Source organism: Platalea leucorodia (assembly GCF_965183815.1).
Source record: "Platalea leucorodia genome assembly, chromosome: 4".
Taxonomy (NCBI): Eukaryota; Metazoa; Chordata; class Aves; order Pelecaniformes; family Threskiornithidae; genus Platalea; species Platalea leucorodia.
Genome location: NC_138826.1, coordinates 125,835,259 through 125,855,138, shown reverse-complemented (window position 1 = coordinate 125,855,138; position 19,880 = coordinate 125,835,259). Strand labels below are relative to the sequence as shown.

The 19,880-nt window shown below is 38.5% G+C and overlaps 1 protein-coding gene across 1 annotated transcript in view; it reads right to left on the bottom strand.

The window, feature by feature from the left end:
• Positions 1 to 19,880, bottom strand: part of LRGUK (leucine rich repeats and guanylate kinase domain containing) — a gene marked incomplete at both ends in the record, with an annotated part of 52,928 nt that overhangs the window by 29,218 nt on the left and 3,830 nt on the right. The window contains 7 exons of the mRNA XM_082310234.1: positions 1,817 to 1,936; positions 6,187 to 6,293; positions 8,330 to 8,416; positions 9,860 to 9,940; positions 12,183 to 12,326; positions 15,766 to 15,890; positions 19,147 to 19,228. Of these exons, the coding sequence (XP_082166360.1) occupies positions 1,817 to 1,936; positions 6,187 to 6,293; positions 8,330 to 8,416; positions 9,860 to 9,940; positions 12,183 to 12,326; positions 15,766 to 15,890; positions 19,147 to 19,228 (746 nt within the window). The remainder of the gene's footprint in view (positions 1 to 1,816; positions 1,937 to 6,186; positions 6,294 to 8,329; positions 8,417 to 9,859; positions 9,941 to 12,182; positions 12,327 to 15,765; positions 15,891 to 19,146; positions 19,229 to 19,880) is intronic.

The window sequence follows — 19,880 nt, the reverse complement described above, 5'->3', positions numbered from 1 at the left end:
TGACAGATCTTAACTATCACGGCATTAGAGGGTGCCACTTTTTTTTATCGGCAAGCTGCGGCACATGAGAACAGCGTGCTACACGTGGACTCCGTAAAATTTCACTTCAAAGGCCTGATTTTCTTTAAGATATTATGAACGCATCCAGCTTTAAAGGTCATTCCTGAGCACTAGCCAGATGGTTTGAGGGTCCAATTTCACTTTATTTTTTGCAACACTTTTAAACATTACAACCCTTTTTAATTGCAAGGCCATGTTTACATTCAAACTGCCAGCGTATCTTGCATGAAATACATTTTTAATGAGTGGAATGTTTGAAATTTAAAAGTGTAAGCCATAAAATTGCTTAAATCTCCACTGAATAATTAAAATACAACTTTGCTTTATGGTTGCAATTTTCTGCTCTGTTAAGATTCTGTCTCTCTCCCTTTTTTTCCCGCCTCATGCATAAAACTTTCAGGAAATAAAACACACAGTATAAAAACAATGCTCTTAAAAAAACCCACATAGTGCTTGGAAAATTTCAATTGGTATTCAATTAGTTTGTAATTTCCAAACTAGTCTTTCAAAACATAGTCGTTGCTTTAAAGAAAGGCAAAAAGTCATTTTTCCTTCACAGATCTTTTCTTAAAATGTCCTTTCAACTTGCCAGTTTAATGATCTAATCCAGCAAGTGGCTATAATCTGAGTACAGAGCAGACAGAAATACATATAGGCTCCTTCACCGTGGTGTATTATGTTAGAGAAGGCGACTACTACTAGACTTCTCATCGGCACGCACATCCTGTGATGCTAAGAACTCTGAGGAATCATCCTCACATACGCACGTGCCCGAGGGCCCTTTCTTACAACCCACCGCTTCAGTACCTAAGAGCGCACAAATACAGACCCAGGTCCTATTGTGGCAAATGCAACGCATGTGAAATTATGGCCAAAGTCTGGTTAAAAATGAATGGGTAAATTTGTGTAATAAAAAACTTGAGAAAATAGAGGAGAGACAATATAACAGGAGTACAGAGCAGCGCCGAATAGCGTGTGCTACAGGACCTATGAAAGTTAGGCACGGTAAAAAATGGCATGGGTGGACAAGAAGAACAGCTTGCACCACCTAATTTTAGGCAACAGATAGTGGTGATCTAACCTAGCCAGGCTGCCTATCTACTGTGCACTGCAAATAGGTGGATACCTCAGGGGAGTGATTCACAAAGGCTGAATCTCCCTTGGAAAGAGAGAGTTTCTCTCCGCTAAACACACAGGGAGCCCAAGGTGGTAAGGATCATAATTCAGGCCTTTCAGAGAGGGAGAATTAGTCCTCCCAGCAGGTGGTGAAGTCTGAAAGGTGCCATTTGCTTTGAGAACACTACTCACAGGATAATAAACGGGTCCAGCAATTGCACTTGCTTCCTTTCCTAGCTTCTGGATGCAGTCTGCACATGCATGCTAATGTGTTTATATGCAGGTGCATTACAAAAATTAAGAGAAATGCATACATATCTCAACAGATGCTTAGGTTGAGGGGCATTAGTGAGCATAGATAGAACAGATCAATAAAAGGAGCACTAAATGAGACGTTTTTGTTTGTTTGTTTGCTGTTCACCTTTGAAAAGAACATGATAATTTAAATAGCTTTTCTTTTAAGGAAGTATTTGATGACTTCAGGCAATCAAGCCCTGGGAAGAGAGAAAGTGCATGGCAAAGAACATTTATTGGTTGTCTTTAACTCTTAACTTCATTAAAAACAAAAAAGAAAAACAAACCCGCAGCAATCCTAGCCTTGATCGCTTGGTGTTCTTTTAAACTTACGGAGCAAACTTACCCATATCTGAAGAAATTGTTGAACTGTCTGCAGATCTTATGAGTAAGCTCTCTCTTACCGCAGGCTAGAGGGCCAGCTAATACCAGCATGGGGTAGGGAGCGTCCAGACTAGGTAAAGTGCTACAAGAAAGGAAAACAAGAAGCCATTACATTACCTACAAATGAAGTCTTCAGCAGCTTTGTATAAAGCTTCTGCAGAGACTTTATCATCACTTCAACTACTCTCATCTGGCTATCACACTATTCACGTTGTTCACAGCGTAGACAAAAATCAGGAGAAGCGTGTGCTCAGCTTGATGTGCTCTAAACATAAAAATAGCACAAAATACTGCATTAAAGACCCCCGGGTCTCTTTTGCAAAAGGAATAATGTTATGTCTACTATAATCTTTTCTGATTTATAGCCTTTTTTAAAGCTCCCTCTGCAGTTACGGTGTTGCTGGGATTTGTTTAAGAGTTTTCCAAGTCTATCGCAGAGATGGTAATATTTTAACGATCAGGATAATAAGCCTAGCATGAACCTGGGCTCAGTCCTACAAACCTTTACGCAGTCCCGCATTTAATCTTGCTGACTTCCATGGCCTCGCCAGATGAAGGTGGGAATTTGTAAAGAACTCTTCAATTCAATACAATGAAAAACACTGAGATCCTTAAACTCCACCGAACACAAATAACACTACAATAAAAGAACCCAAAGTGCTGCAAAAATACAAAGCCCTCCATTGTCTCCATGCTCAGCAGATGGTTAGATCCTCAGATTTCCACTGCCAGCTCTAAATGCTAGAATGAATAGCATTTCTGCACTTTTGGGTGTCCAGCAATTTATTTAGACAGCTAAAAATGGAATGCAACTTTGGACTCTCATTTTGAAATCTCAGCTTGATCTTAAGATTACGCCACTTGATAATGTGTCAGGAATAGTTGAAATAATTTCAAACCCAGACATTTTTAACTAACGAGTAGCTTTAACTAAATTTAAATTTTAAAGTGGAAGACAATGACCAATGTGTGTTAAGCTTCCATTTAATGTGATTTAAAACAGGTAAACACAAATTCCTGAAAACGGAGTATATTTCTTTTACCTTTTCTCTCACAAGTAACTAACTCTATAACAGATAACGCTAACCATCCAACACAAGCATGAAGGAAAAAGATTTCAAAGTAATGGCTTTACTCCTATTTTAGGTTCAGCAAAACAGCTCTATTTCCTACCAGATTATATGTATATAATGGGACTTGATGCTTCAGAAGCACTAAGGTAATATTGCAATCCAGTCTCCTAATTCTTCTGTGGAGCACTATTCTCACAGAAGAAATAACAGATACACCTAATGCACCTAATAAATGAAGAGACTGTCTCAAGTCTGTACATACGTGTTGTTATTAAACCGTGAAATGAACCCAGATCCTGGTTCAGAGTTCCATCCACTGGACTATTTTAAAGCAAGACAGTAGCAGAAGCCTTAGGAGGTTTAAGGATTTTTTACTTACCGTGCCGATTGGTGACATTTACAAAACATTAGACAATATTAGCGCAATAAGCTTATTAGCACAACACGTTAAAGATACCAGAGAAGGTAAAAATACACTTTGAAAATCCTTATTTGAATCTGTTCGGTTGTGACATTCAGTTCAATTCAAGAAATATCTCCCTCCTCTCTTGATTATTTGAGCTGTTCAGACTGTCTTTGCCTTTTCTGACATTTGTGGTAAGGAAAAGACCCGTTTAAGATAACATGATCCCAGGAGGTATTAGTGACAGCTGTGGATACTACAAGTGCATTATTATAAATGAACCCTTTCAAAGATGGGAATTCCACAACACATGCTTAGTGACTAGAGATTCAAAACTTATCAAGAGGTAGCAGAAAGGTTGTTATTCTTGCTCAAGGCCATGCCTTTCTGAATAATGATGTCAAGGCAGGTCTGTGAAGACAGAACCCTTATCTTCAACAGAGTTTTAATATATTCCTTCCCCATGCACAGAGCCTGTTACATGCTTGCAAATTGCAGAATTCCTCCGTAATCTTTTCTTTTACAAGGAAGCGTTATAACCAGTAATGATACAATATATCATTACTCGACACGATTATACTCGGAATTCAAATTCCCTTAAATAAATTTCCATTGCTCAAATTCCTCGTAGCCTCAAATTCCTTGGATTTATTACTTCATTAGAAGAACACAAGAACATTTCCATAATATTGTCTTCCATTACATCACCACTTACTGGTTCTCAAAAGACAAACTGAAAGTTTTGGTTTTCCTACAACTCGCAAGCACTATCTTGTAAAGAGTTCTTGGCTCATTTAATGTGCATCTTTCAACTTTCTCTGTCTTTGGCGAGTACAGTAAGACGCTGTGTGCAAGATTAATAGATTTCAAGGCCAGAAGGGACTACTGTGATCATCTACTCAGACTCCCCTCATCACACTGGCAACAGGATTTCCCCGAGTTAGTTCTTGTTTCAAGCCTGATACCTGAGGTTCCGTTAGAGCATGTTTTAATTAAAAACGTTCCAGTTGTGGAGAGTTCTTGGTACCCTTGGTAAATTGTTCCAATGGTTAATTACCTTCATTGTTAAAAGTAATCATGCTCTATTTCTTCTCTGAACGAATTTATCCTCAATAGCCAGACACCAAGTCTCATCATGTACTTGCCCAATAGACTGAAGAGCCCTCTGTTATGAGATTTCTGCTCCCCGTGTAGCAGTTATAACTATGATCAAGCTACCTTTTAAAATGTCACATGCATTTGTAGTAGGGGAAAAATACACATAATACTGTTCAGTGGTGTGTTACCATGTAATTAAAGATCGAATCACAAGGCACGCAGGGAGAGGGAATGGCGTAAGAAACTTAATTCTAATGTTTTCTGACTGCAGAGTATCCAACGATGTAACTTTTTGCTTTGTTTTCAGGTTTTATTTTTAATAGAGATATTACTAAAATAGAATTAATTCTAATCTCATCTAAAAATATAGATGCAAATGAACTATACCAATCTGGTATTTTATAGCATAGAAGACTGTAACGCATCTTCATTAGGAAGATTTCATTAATGACTGTGTTGTGTGCTTTCCAGCTGAGCATGGGCAAACATTCAAAGCATCATTAACAATTTTGGTCAGTACCATAAATGCTGGTCTGCATGTTTATATGTTTGTGTATACAATACCTCTGACAGAAGACAGAATTGTTTCTTTCCAGCAATGCAGATACACACACACAGTCCAATAAACAAATATTTAAAGAAAGCCTATGTCTGCAGCAGAAGAAATCCATGCCCTTAGGTAAAACTATTGTGATTTTTTTTTTTTTTAAATAGTTCTCCAACCCTGCAAAACAGTAAATAAATCTTCAGGGTTTTTTTTTTAATAGGCTGTTAAGAATTCTCAGAGCTATCATCACCACTGGGATGGTTCCTGTCTTTCATCGACAGTCCCAGAAAACACAAGACTCGCAATAAAGATATTCTAAAAATTTACATTTCTGAGTTACTAAATCATGGATCTTAAATCAGGCTACTCATTACAAATTAAGATGTCCAAAATGGTGCTAAAACAGGGCGTAGGGTACAAAAGTTGATCTCAGTGCCCACTGTAGCCAATGTAATGATAAACCACATACATTTCATGATATCTTCCATCAGAGTATGTCAAAGCATTTTCCAAGCATTTATCAAGTAAATATCATAACGCATCTGCAGAGCAGCAAAGTAGGGCTATTTCCATTTTCTAGATGAGAAAGGAGACTGAGAGAAGTCACCTGGCATGGCAATGGCAACGTTGGAAAAAGAACATTGATTTGCCTCTCCCTTCTGTGCTTTAAGCGGCAGTCAGCATCATCTCCGCTCAAAGGCAGAAGACGCTGGACTTCCCTAAGTACAAACTTGACAATTTCACCTTATGAATATAAAATATGCCCCAAAGCCACAAAATAAAGCCATTTTGCTCACAATGGGATGCCAATAGTGTGAAGAGAAGGAGTAAGCAGAATGGGAAGATATGTTTTACAGCTCTCTTCTTCCTCTAGAGATTTTTAAATTGCCTTTGGGTATTGATAGAAATTTTGCATCTTCCATTTCTGGTGCAAACGGCCATCTGTTTCAACAGATTGTTTAAAAGAAATGGAGCTGCGGACAATCTGTCTCAGACTTTAGAGGTGAACGACTAACTTCATTTCACAATCAATTTCAACCAAATAAGATTTGCCTAATTTCCAGACTGCTACCAGAATATTATGGAATGTCTCTTCATTAGATTAATTTAGAGGTGGGAGTGGGACAGAAGAATGTCCCTCTAAATACGACATATTCTGCTTTACTTGAGTGCCACCCTCAGGAGCTGGTGCGAAGTGGAGGTAAGCTTACCTGTCAAAGATTCTCTGGGGCTGCAGCATGCTATACATAACGTGAGTCATATGATCTTTTGCAGCAACAACTTCTGGAGGAGGATCATATTTATTCACAGCAGCAACCTGTTTCCACAGTTTAGGGGCAAAAGAAAGAAGAGCAGTGATGTAATTGTTTCCAGCTGCAATATGCTTCGCAGATCACTATGAATAATGATGGCTTCATATTTATGAGGGTCAGTCTTTGTATTTGGGTTGTCTGTGAGCACTCCGCTACATCAATCTTTTCAGGGGATTTAAGCGCAATTGATAGATGGATGGAAGGCAGCCAGACGTAGCTCGCTATCTTTAATATATTCAACCTTTTACTGGAAAGAAAACAGGATGCCACATAAGATGCAAAGTAATTTTGCTTAGGTTTTAATTATCCATTAATTTGCATCCTCTCAGTGCTGGTGGAAGATGCCAAAGTAAAATCCTTCGTGACTGAAGCCATTCATTTATTCGTCAGAAGAGGAACAGAATGGGCATTAACAAAGTAAGCAAACTGCAATTTTCTCCTGACAATGCATTTCTCTCTTTCCTGGGAGGAAGAGCACTCAGACTCCAAGGATTCCCTCCATCCATTCTGTTGAAAGCTCTATTGAGGGTACTGACCGCTAATGAGTTGTATATTTTTTGGTATTCTTAATGCTACCCACTCAGAAACAGGTTAGGAACTACTGAGTCATGTCATGTAAACCATCCAATATCAACAAGCCGACACCGCTGCAAAATACTGCCGTAAGCTGCAATGACAGCCATGCCTACATTAGCAGGGGCAATAGGAGTGGATCTTTAAAGCAAAACATTCAGTACACGGGACCCAACATCCACACTATTTTGGGGGGAGCAAGGGAAGGGAGCTCATTTCACTCTACCTCTGTTTGGTCCTTTGGTCTGAATTAGCGGCTAAGAGCGCATTAGGTGCATCCTGGTGCACATCATCTGGTTAAGGTTAGTCCAAAAGAAGTCTAGTTCATACGTTGCGAGACTACTCCGCAGTGAGAATCGAGCATGGCCAGCTGGGCAACGGGGAGTTTCACTTCAAAACTACACTTCTCATCTAAACGACAACATTTCTGCGTACCCATTTGGTGTGTTAGCGAGACAGAAGAGCTGCTGCCTCCAAATGGAGTTTGACAAGAGAGTTTATGAGGCTGGGGGAGATGTCCTAAAATAACCTGAGGAGAGGATTTTCTGAAATAACTTCAGTCATCCCGAAGTTAAGTGCTAGTCTAAACCAGTCATCCAGGCTTACTTTTACAGTCCACAGAGAAGGAAAAATTTCTTTAATACATTCAAAACTTTATCGGAAGGAAAACAGATTGTCACATAAGACAAAGAGTAAGATCAACATCTCGGGTAGGTGGGGTAAATTGCACTCGGTATCATGCCTTCTCTGTGTTCAGGATAGAGGGAGCCTGGCATTAAACAAGAACCCTAATATTCATGCGGCTAAAGTTAGGAGTTATGAATTCTTGTAAGGATTATTTTTAAAGGATAATTCCCTGAAATCCAACCCCAATTGGCAGCTGTTAATCCCCACAGTTCCAGCATGGCTTGGGCCCAAATACTACATGCAGCAACCAATTACAGTAAAAACGGCACAAGAGGGAAAGGTTTCTATTAGAATAGAAAATTACTGTAAGCAGTCTGAGCAGGTTTTTTGGGGGAGAAGACTTTACAGTGAAAGCTGTATGGAGTAGAATGGGAAACAAGCATCATTACACTTTTCAGAGTTGACTTTGCTGTACATGACACTAAAACAACCCAACAACGGTATTTTAGAAGTAGCACAGTGGTTACCACTTCAGAGTATTTCGTGAATGTAGTTGCCTGTTTAGATTCGCTAACTGAGTAACAATGGCTGCTAAGTAAACTTCTTCACCGAACAAAGCTTTTAGGTAAGCTTTGCATTTTTACATACCACAACTGCTCCAGAAATTCTGTAGATACATAACAGGATTTAAAAGCAAAAAATCTCTGAGTTTGTAGCCTGTCTTGGGGCCTGAAACCTGGGAGATTTGTCACACCCAAATGACTACAAAGCTATATATTCATGCACAGTTTTTTATATTCTTTATTTAGAAAAGTTCCAGAATGATATGATGTTTCCATACCTTTTCTTCCACTGAAATCTTCTTGAGATCCAGTTCTGTTAGTTGGAGCAACATGAAGATCACCAAAAGCCAGTAATCTGTTTGCTCCTGAAGGACAAAGTTTCCACGTTGACATAAAGTACTTAACTTCATCAATTTGATATTTAATTTCAATCGGTTGAAATTAAATTGGCCTTAATACTTTGCAACATAAAAAGCCTTTTACCCTGAAGGATGTCAATACACTGCACAAATTGACCCACCCCACCCGCCCCCCCAGGCTCAGCTTCTGCAACAAAAGCTAATAGTTGTTCAAAAGTCTGCAATACATTGTTCAAAAGGTCAATGGGAATTTAAAAATCACCACCATACCCACTAGAACACCAAGACAGACTGTTGGAGAACCAACAGCTTTATTTATACTGGGACTATGTAATAAACTATGGTTCTAACCGTAGTAGTACTGTAGGAACTTTAAAAGAGAATTTGCATTATAAATTTGTCACCATATATGCATTTAAGTCTGAGACAATAAAAAAGAATAATTAAAAATCAAATTAAAAAGCTGACACTGACAAGTTCATGAAGCTTCTTAGTTCTAAAACCAGTAAGGTCCTGTTAAAACAACCAAAATTCAGACAGCTGTCTTAAGATGACTGTTGCGTGTAAAAGTTATTCAAACAGTAATTGAAAGGAATAGGATCAGACTTTGCTTAGGGGGAAGGACATCCAAACAGAAAAGGGCTTTCAGATTACGGAGGACCAGGGGCAGCCTATTTCAGGTATTTTTTCATGCTGATTTCATGGTGTGTCACGACAGACCATTCTCACGAAAGCCAATACAAAACAGGCAATTAGAGAAAGGAGAAGTTAAACCCTTCACATTTTTCTCCTCTCTGACATTGGAAATCACTGTAAAATTCAAACATAATTTAGAAATCACACAAGCCAGGATGGAATCATCTTTGATCACTCGGGACAAATTATAAATGCAGAGTCAAAGTCAGAATTTCTGATATTTTGCAAATGTCATTGTTGTTGATAAAATGGATGTTTAATTCATTAATTGAGGAATATTATGGGAGCCATAAATGAGAACCGAGTACATCCTAAAGAAGAGAAGAAGATACAGATTCCAGAGACACATGATTTTAAAAGGGGTATTATTAAGTTCCTTTGAGCTTTTCCCAGGAACAATCAAGTACAGACCTTCAAAGCAAACAAAAAGGGGATCTCTTCCCAAAGAAAAATCACGGCATACTGTGAGTACAAATGCATAAATGGATTCACAAATGGAATTAATAAAATTCATGGATTTACGATGTGGATATTAAACATCATGATTCATACACAGCTTTGGTTCAGACAAAGCTCCCAGACAAAGGTGGGTAACCGTGCCAGGGAAACCATCACTCGTCTTTTCTTGTACTCGTTCCCTGAAATGAGCCGGCCACTCTCAGAGACAGAAACTGAGGCCAAATGGACTCTGGTGTGATCCAAAACAGCAGTTCTAGGTTCTTATTTTTGGCTTCCTCTTTAGTTCTTTCTTACCTGTACAGGATTTTTTAAAAGATTTAAAACTCTGAGGAGAGGCAGATCTGCAATACATTCAAGTTCACGCAGCTCAGCAATCTAATTAGTGACAGAAACAGAGCATAAATCAGCAGCAACAGAATCCGTGATAACTATGGGGAAAAAAAGTATTTTAATTCCTGCTCTTAAAATCTGGACATAAAAAAAATTCATTATACTCACAAAATGGGTATACATGTTAACTGCATTCAATAAGGCACTTTTAGTCACAAAAGGCAGACAACTTAGATGTTAGCTGCAGAAGCAGTATAATACAGACAGCAATTTCAAGCCACCTGCGTTTTCCCAGTTCTTTCAAATGTCAAGCCCTAACACATTTAGCTTTTATGTGGTTGATGTGCTTAAGTGAGGCAATTCTGCAGTTATATTTGCGCTTCAGTTGACTAGCAAAAAAAATTTCCTTCTAAGAAGAGTTTCTTTTCACTGGAGCTCAAGTTCACCCTACCTAACTTGCAGCGCTTGACTGAAAAGCATCAGCATAGTTGTCCTTGGCTGTCTGTGTCCAGAGGGTGATGCGTGCCACTTCAGGTCTCATCTACCCACAAAGGAAACCTGGGTCGGCTGCACTCAGGCACAGCAGATAAACATTAGAAGTTATGCGGGATTAATCAAAGTTTGTGCGCCGAAAGCAAAGTCACACCAGAGGCACTCGTGCTAGACCCTGAGTGAACAGTTGTGAGGCTCTCAATTAAAACAAAATGGGTCAAGTCAAATGGAATTCACGTTGCCTCATTTCAGCCATCTGTTACGTTAGCCCAAATCAGTCGCTTAACCTCACTTTATGATCAGTTGAGAGAGGCAGTTCCAGAGGTCATCCGATCCACGGTAGGCTGGGATGAACGGCCTTGTAAAGGATACCTGGTTTTCCTCCACTGCTAAAAGGCTGAACCTAGAAGACTTCAGATTCTATCCCAAACGTATACTCAGCTTATGTAAAGCATCTAAAAACATAAACCTCAACCATAGCCTACCCAGTATTCATTTTGAGATACCAAGAAGCCCACCGCAGATCAGTTTTGACCAAGTTAAATGTCATTTGGGTGGATTTCCTAAATAAATCATAGAATGCCAACTGTCATCATTTGAAAATCACTGAACATGTATGTGAGAGACATGGTTTGCAGATAAATCTATCGTGCCCGTTTTGAAAAATCAATCAATCAGATCATTCTGGGTGGTAGTGAGCTGAGGTAACTCGGATCTTTCTGTGTTAATTAATTAAAATTCTCTTTAATATATTCTTCAGAAGGAAATGTTCAAAAAATGGTGACTCTAATTAAACGGTTTCAATAACATCATTAAAAGAGGCAAATTTTGATGAGGTAAAATTAATAGCTTTTGCGTGCCGTAAAGAATAGTGGAAACTATATGAGGCAATGGAAGTAGTGTTATTAATGCTAATAGCAGCCATACTATTAGTTAGTTTCCTGCTTCTGCAATTGATGTACCTTTAAATGTCAACCTGAACACAGTGTGAGAAAAAGAATTCATAGTGTCTTGAATTAAATCCTGTAAATGTATCTTGCAAGTGGGGAAAAATGACAGAAAATGTTCAATTCCTGGTTTATATTTTTATTTCTTATTTTCTTAGATTTTTTTATCACATGCAGATCTGTCTTTGATGTCAAAATGATTCATGAATTGACAGTCTTTTCAGTTAAGGACCCTGGAAGCTCAATATCAAAAGTATTATGTATATGTGGCTCGAGTTTCAAAATTCAAATACAAATGAGGTGGATTGTGTCATTGGACTTCCAGTGAAAATTCTGTGGCATAACAAAAGCCACTTTATAATAGAGTACATGCAGTTCTGCCTTACAGGAAGTTTCCAGCTGAGAGCTCAGAAGAATCTGTGGTCATAAAATTGGGCTGAGAGATATTAGCAAACCCTCCTGAGGCCTGGCAGTAGAAAAGCTGTGATGTAAGTACAGATCCTCAAGAATAATCAAGCTGAAAAAGCTGCATACTCATCGCTATCTTATCCACTCAAGGGAGCGCTGTTAGTTCTTTATGTACGTGAGCACTAAATACTACAGAAGTGATACCTACATACAGATAAACCCATCTAGAGATATTAAATAAGGCCTGAGGAGTACACTATCAATCAACATGTGAAAGAGCATTGGAGTGAAACACCAAAGGAAAAAATGTCATCTTTTCTAATATTCACTTCTTGCAGTGTTGTAAGATTTTTTGATTAAGTCTTAAAGGGATTGAATTTTAGAAAAAAAAAAAATTATGCATTCTTAGAAAAAGCTGAGACCAATATTAAGTATGCTACCTGGTTATCCTCTAGGTTGATCATCTCTAGTAGATCATGCTCCTCCAAGCCTTCTAGACTTGCTATTTTATTACTAGATAGGTCCAGCTTCTGTAGAGTTTTCAAGCTGTCCAACCCAGTTATCTTCTCAATCTGGTTAGAGCTCTAAGAAGAAATGAAAGCACATAAACTGTTGATAAAGTTCTACAAATGGAAAACAACCTTCCTGAGGAAGAACGGCGTTCACTTTATTATTGAGAATCCTATTACAACTAGGCCTTTTATGCATTAGCCCCATCTTCATCTTGAGATGACATATTACAGCTTTCCATACTGCTCAAGGAAAAAAGAATCAACTATCTTCTGATTAACTTATCTTCAACTCACCTTGAATAGCAGCGAGAGACAACAGCAATAAAAAGAGCTCTAGCATGGTTTTAGAGCTGATAGTGGCTAAAGGATACACTATCCAACTCAAAATTTAGAAAGCAGATATGCACATAAAATCATAGAATATATATACATGGATACACAGAATTTCCCTCTGTAATCATGGTTATATTTACACTTATGATTACGGAATAAATAATGAAAATATTATGGCAGAACAATACAGTGCTGTCTTCTTTGGACTACAGGCAGCCTGTGAAAACATCTCTAGGATACACAAGTTCATCTTAATGCATACTAAGCGAAGGCAGACTTTATTTACTGTCAGTGACAGCATGCACAGAAATGTTAAAAAACAAACGAACCACCCAGCCCACCTTACTGTAAGTTCATCTAGACTCTAACACAAGAAATGACCCAAGTTTTCGAGAACTCGTAACCAACTACCATTGTTTTACATTCCTTCCAAACAAGGTACAAAATAGAAGACCTACATTTATCACTGGACACCAGATGGCTTCATTTCTCCGGGCCTCACAAATCATATACTCGTTTCTGCTACGAACTCCAAATAGGTATAACATGCTAGGTTCTGTACTCATCTTTGTCCCAGTGGCCACACGTACCCAGATGGCCTCTCAACATGATTCTTTCTGTATAACCTTGCAAGTTATATTTTTCCATCAGCATCACCTTGTGCTGAAAGCTTAGAAGCCTCATATTCTATTAATAAATATTTAGGAACTATTGAAATAAATAGGCCAGCTGACTCTAATGTTAATCCAGTTGTCTGTCCTTGACATTTTTCCTGACTTTTAAATGTTTAATTAGGTTATTAATAGCATGGAGGCTCCCTCTTCTCTTCCTGTTCTTCGTTAGACCTCTGTTTAATAGGATACAGCTCAGAGCTCTGGCTGCAAAATGCTATGCAAGAGATGCACATAAAATTCTGTGAACAAAAGGGATTTGTGTCGAGATCCTTTTTTGCAAAGTATACAATTCCTAAGAGTCCAGTTCATTAGAGCTGCACTTCTTATTTTTTTGCAAACATAAGCAGAATAAAGGCTTTTTGGTAGAGCTAGGCAGTATTTACAGTTTTTGAAGCCTTTCTTCCAAACTTCAGACCTTACTACTCTTTCAACCTAAAAAGCTCAAGGGAAAACGGAAAAGAAAGCTGAATCAATGGGAAGAGAGGGGATGACTGTTCCCTGAAAAAAGAACTGCATTTTATTCTAATTAGCAAAAGAAAATGCTATGCGAAAATCTGTCTATTTACATAATTTCCACATGACTATCTACTTTGCTAATTAAAGAAGACAAGCAGTTGTATAAATAATCATATCAGCATGTAAGAACCAAAACTGAAGAACATGCTCATATTAATAAGGCTTAGCTGTTAACACAGCCTCCAAAACATTTTACAGAGCAGATAACCATTACTAACAGAATTATTATTGGGCCTTTTAACAGATGAGGAAATCAGGGCACACAATGGTTGAGCGACTTAGTGTCGTTCTCCCTGAAGAAAGCATTGAGAGAAAAGATCTTCCTGTCAGCTTAGACTGTCATACTCCTATAGCTCATTTCAGAACTTTTAGACATGATTTTGCCAATCTGAGTTAATCTTATCCACTAAAAATGAGACAAGATTCAGTTTTATTGCCACTAAGAGCATAACTGGAAGCTACTGAAGGCATTATATATCTGAAATATATTAAAAATACGTTACTGAACCCTGTTTGAATATATTATTCAAAACATACTACCGTCCACTTTTAAATGTGAATACCTTTCCTAAGGTAATAAGTAATTAAGTTTTTTTTCCTAAGTACAAGGGCCAATCAGGCCTTGATGGGTACAGACCTTAGTTACTCTTTTCTATATCAGTTGCTACAGAACAGAACAAAAACCGTTAAAATTTTAAAAGGACTGGAAAAGAATATTTCTATTCTTGATAAGGGATTCATTCACTTTACCTAAAATATTTATGCAGGTGCTTAAAACTAATGTAGCAAATATGAGCATATTTCTATGTATAGTTTTTTAGTAATCATTTTTAAAATCCCATTAAATATTTTTTAACTTATTATTACAAAGTAAAACCTATTAAGAAGTAGCCTGTTGTATTTTATACCAACTGAAATGCATTAAAAATAGTTTTTGCTTGTGTTTCTGTGCAACTTCTGTATCGATGGCTCTTCCTATTAAGTACCTCAAAATGGTTTAGAAGAAAGCGTTGGTATTATTGAGGACGTTTTACAAACGTGGAACTGAGGAACACTGAGCTAAATGCCTTCCCAAGACCTGTAAAAGAGCAAGACGCATGCAAACAAGCGTAGGCATTGACAGAGAGAGGTCTGTATTTGGGCTAGTTATCCTTGGCTATCTTCATAACACACACAGAGAAACAGGCACTTCCAAGGCCTCGTGTTAACGGATCTGTCAGCAGCTGGGTCAGAATAACGAAGAATTTTAAGTGTCCATTTCTCTCCACTGAATTTTGAGGCAAGAGGACAACCAGCTCATGTGCAGTTGTCTACACTGCACAAATCTGAAGCCAGGGAAGATAAATCCCGCTAAAGCATCTAGAAATATAACTTAGAAATGTTGTATTTAAACAAATAGACCCTAGAGATCTTGATGGAAAGCTGGCAATATAAAGCTTCCAATCTCATTACAAGATCCTTAAAAAATTAAATAAAGATCCTTTAATAATATACCAGATTTGCACACTAAACTTGACTTGTTTTCTAAAATGAACGCAGGCTTCTCAGTCCTCGCTCTTCCCTCTCCTGTCCTAGCTCACTGCTATCATGAACACAACTTTATGAGGAAATGTACTTTAAAAAAAAAAAATCTTCATTGTTTGTATTGTGGGACTTACACAGTAAGCAACCTCTTACACATCACCTAAGCAACAACAAAACCTACCCAGAGCAAATGCAAAATATCTTTGGAGAAATTCCAAATCCAGCTGGACAAAGGCCCTGAGCAACCTCCACTGAAGATGGCTCTGCTTTGAGCGGGAAGCTGGATGACCTTCATGGCTCCCTTCTAACCTATATCATTCTACGGCCCTGTTTTAATAAAAAAATGTGTCCAGTATTACACGTATCGCTGAAAATTTGTTACGTAATTACCTTCACATTGATTAAGGCATTAATATATTGATAAAAGACAGACAGGAAAACAACTAGAATTACTTCTTTCTTACCAGATTGAGTATTCTGATAGGTAAATTCTCAAGGCCACCGATTGCAGTGAGTCTGTTGTGTGACAAACTAAGATGAGTCAGACTGTGACACTTCTCCAGTCCTCTTATCTCCTCTATGTTATTAACTATACAGAGGTTTTTGCATTTAAGGAAAATAACTAAACACAAAACCTTAGCAATAATTAGTAGCTAAATTAGCTGATGGAGCTGAATTTTATCGTAAGGGGAGCTGGACATCAAATGCTTCGTGCCAAGTAGTTTAAAATCCCAGCTGCTCACACCCACCCCTTTCTGAAGCTTACTGCCTCCTTGTTTGACTGCCATAGCTTTTTGTGGGGCTGTGGGATAAGCGACACTGATCCTGCTAGAAATATCCTCTCCTCCTTTTTGGAGGAGCTTTTAACTCCGATAGTTTCTGTAACCTGGTTTACAGTGCAGCCCTTCAAGCTGGCATAACCAGGCTGATGGCAAATCAAGAAATTAGTGGAAATGAGGGAACAGGAGTGTGGGGAAGGAACTACTTTGCCAACATCTTGCAAAACTGTGCTGTAAATCTCTGGTCTTCTCATCAGATGCATATGCGCAGGCTAAAACATGATGCCTTTGACTTTAACTGGGCGCCAGTCGCGTTAGCTCAGCTGTAGAATACAGGCACATGGCTGAGTCATCAGAGGAAAGTGCAATCGTTGTATGTTTACGGAGTACTTAACATGGCTCCAAACTGACCTTGACCTCCAAGCATTATACACAAATTATCCAAGTAATAAGAGACGATAGTACTATATGGGGCTATTTCACTCTAAATTATACCTGTTGTATACCGGCCAGCTGCACTGAAAGGGGAAAGTGTATTTGAAATTAACATTAAACGCAAAAGCAGCAGTAAAAGTAGTTAGGATTCCTCTCAGCAAACTTCAGCATTAACGTAACCACACTTAAACAAAGCATGTTTCCTTTGACAACAAGCTATCTCGGATTGCTCTCTGACAACGGGATGAACTGCAGAGGTACCTGACTCTGTATCTCTCCACTGTACCAAAGTCGGATACCTCTGATCCAGGCATCGAAGTGTTTGGTGACTGAAGTTAGGCAAGAAGAATTGTACTCATACTGTAAGTGTCCAAGCTGGAACTAGTTACATAAAAAAACCAAGAAATATAACTGGAAAAAATAGCCAGAACATGCAGGACACAGAGAAATGCCTTTAGGCAATCAGGGAAGAAAATATTTTTCATTGACTCAAGAGAATGACCTCTGCCTGCAAAGAGAGGCAAGGGAGTTTTCATTCACGGTTCCAGTCTTACCAGGCAGCGGACGAATTATCGGGATTTTTTTTTCTCTCAGTCTGAATGACATTGTAACAAACAAAATGTAAGCTTAGCCAGGGATAATAGAATACTCTCTAATAACTGCGACCTAACTGTTTTTTCTGCATTCCTACATAGGGACTTGCACGCTACCTCAGTTCTACACTCACAGGCCTAGATGGGGAAGAAGAAGAGGAGAAATGAGCTAGTAAGCACAGATTTATCTTTTCGTAGGACCTCACACTAGGCTGTGTCTTTCATTTTAGAAAAGAAACCCAAACCATCCACAGGCACTGATATTTGACAGATATTCATTGATTTGCACACAAAACGGGACAGCTTCTCTTTCAGCTGAGGAGGAAAAGTTTTGGCGAGGAAAAAATATTGTTTAAGCCGTAAGCATCGACACGAGGCAGCAAGTTGCTCAGCACTAAGAAGTAATACAATCAGTTTTAGGCTTTTAATGACTCACTATAATGCTTTGTCAGCTATTATTGCCCAAGCTGTCTCCCTTTCTGGTTCGGGCATTTTCCTCCTTGAAAACTCACTTAGAAACCTGTCAGGTGTGCTTGTGTGCGCACCTGTCAGAAAAAAAGGTTACAATGACCTTACCATCTGCATCATAATTCACTTAAATATGGTAAGAAATGCTTAGTTACTGTCAACAAAAAACACATGCCAAACATTTCTGCTACTGCATGGTATTTAATATAGTATTTTCATTTACGATTACAAAGAACAGCTTGTTTTGTCTGCCATGTCTTCGGTGAGGAGTTCTTGACATGGGTGAGGAACGGCGCCACTTTGCTATTCTAAATTCTGCACTCATTTTTTTCTATTTCAGAGGGTCCCATTGCACCTGTATGCATGAAACAGTTTTTCCTCCCCATTTCAGTGGCATCTTCATTGACAAATGAAGAAATTGAAGGCAGCACGCTGCTGCATTGAAACCAAATGAAAAAATACTGATTCAGATCCACAATACAAATCTCTGATCTTTTCTCCTTTACATTTTGCGTTACGGTTTTTGCTCTGCGATGGAAAATTAGAATTGCAAAGGGATAGTGTCTCAGTGCCATTTTCTGACAAGAATCATGTCACCTGCACACCCTTGTAAAATGTGTGAATAATGTAACCTGGACGCCCTGCAAATGCTTTATCTGCTCCTACATGAAAAAGGCATTGTATTAATATCGTTTGGTAATGGGCTACTTCGACGACAAGAGACAGGGAAAAAACTGCAACAGCCTGCTGTCTTCTCCTTTTCGGAGAGCAGAAAATCAAAATGCAATTTATGAGGCAAAGAGGAAAGGTTCACGAGCCCTCGGGAAGCAATTGTAAGTGAGGTAGCATGTCAACATGAAACTCCAGAATACCTTCAGAAAAGCATAGGAGAAACTTTAGGGAGACGAAGAGTATTATGGACAGCCCTGGAGAATCAAGCAATGAAGAAACTTCATCATGTTTATCTGATTTCTGGCAGAACGGTGTTTCTTATCCCACAAACTGGGCATCGCAGTGAGAGTGTGGAAGGTGTGTAGCAGAACACCTTTGCTCTGCGTACTTCTCTCAGCATACTCCAGGAAGTTTTCTCCCACTTAAAGATCCTCTTCAGTGTTATTAAATGGCCTCGTCCTCCACAGAGCCTCTACAGTCCCTGCGTAATTAGCTATGTCTAAGATTAAACAACATGCAGCTTTTTCATTTAAGGGAGCTTAGTGTTCCAAGCTGATTCCCTACTAACCTTTCTCATATAAAAATACTGGGATTATTTATTACCTCTGCCATGCAAAGACAGTGTGACATGGCACTTTCAGTTTTACATGATGCAAAGCGGAGGGTTTTTGTGTTCCTCTAGCAGGCTAATACATTACGTGTATACCCAAACACCTTTAACACCAGGCACGCTTAAGCAAATTAAGATCAGTTTCACCACCAGAATTAGTGTTTAATCTTGCTTCTAGAGACAACGTGAAGGAAAAATACAAAGAAAACAGGTATCTATTAGAAGCAAACAGCTGTTCAGAAAGCAAACAAACCACTTTTCTCCCATTCAAGTTTCCATAAAGGATACAATCCAGCAAGAGTTTAGTAAGTGACTGGTATGCTGACAAATCTTGCATTTTCGGTATTTGATTGTATGAAAAATCTACTTCCTAAAGAAAAAAGGAGACAGAAAGTTACTTTTTTTTCTTCAGCACTTGCAGCTGTCTTGTGAAACTAAACGGCTGTTACATTAAACTTGCGATCAAGGGTGTGGAAGAAATAAGAAGATCATTAATATTGGGACGTAACCAGAAAGGGTCTTTTTTTATGACACATAGAATTCACATTTTGGGAACTTCCAAAACTATACTCTTCCAACAACATTATCATTAATGGTCCTGCAATTATGCATACATATTAAAAAAAAATTAACAGAGAAGACAGAGAAACACGTAAAGGTCCTGTTTCAAAACAACCTCCTGCTTTTTATAACCCAAAGTGGGCAACAAGAAAACAACAGCAAAGTGAAGACTAGCACACAGCTACCCTTTAAGTACGTGTTTCACAATAACGAGTGGCACCAGTCAATTTGAAAGGGAGGAACTGATCCCACTAAAGGTCTGACGAATTTGACAAGCAAGGAAAGAATTCTGGCTATATTTACCTCTGGCTAGAACAGTTAGCTGTACAACACACCTTCCCGTGGCATGCCAGGGTTCAGAGCGTGCAAGAAAATAAAAGACTGAAACGTGCAGTGTAAAATACCCAAACATTTGGAAAAGCTATTAAAATGTCAAATGAGGTAAGAAAGAAGAATAAGGA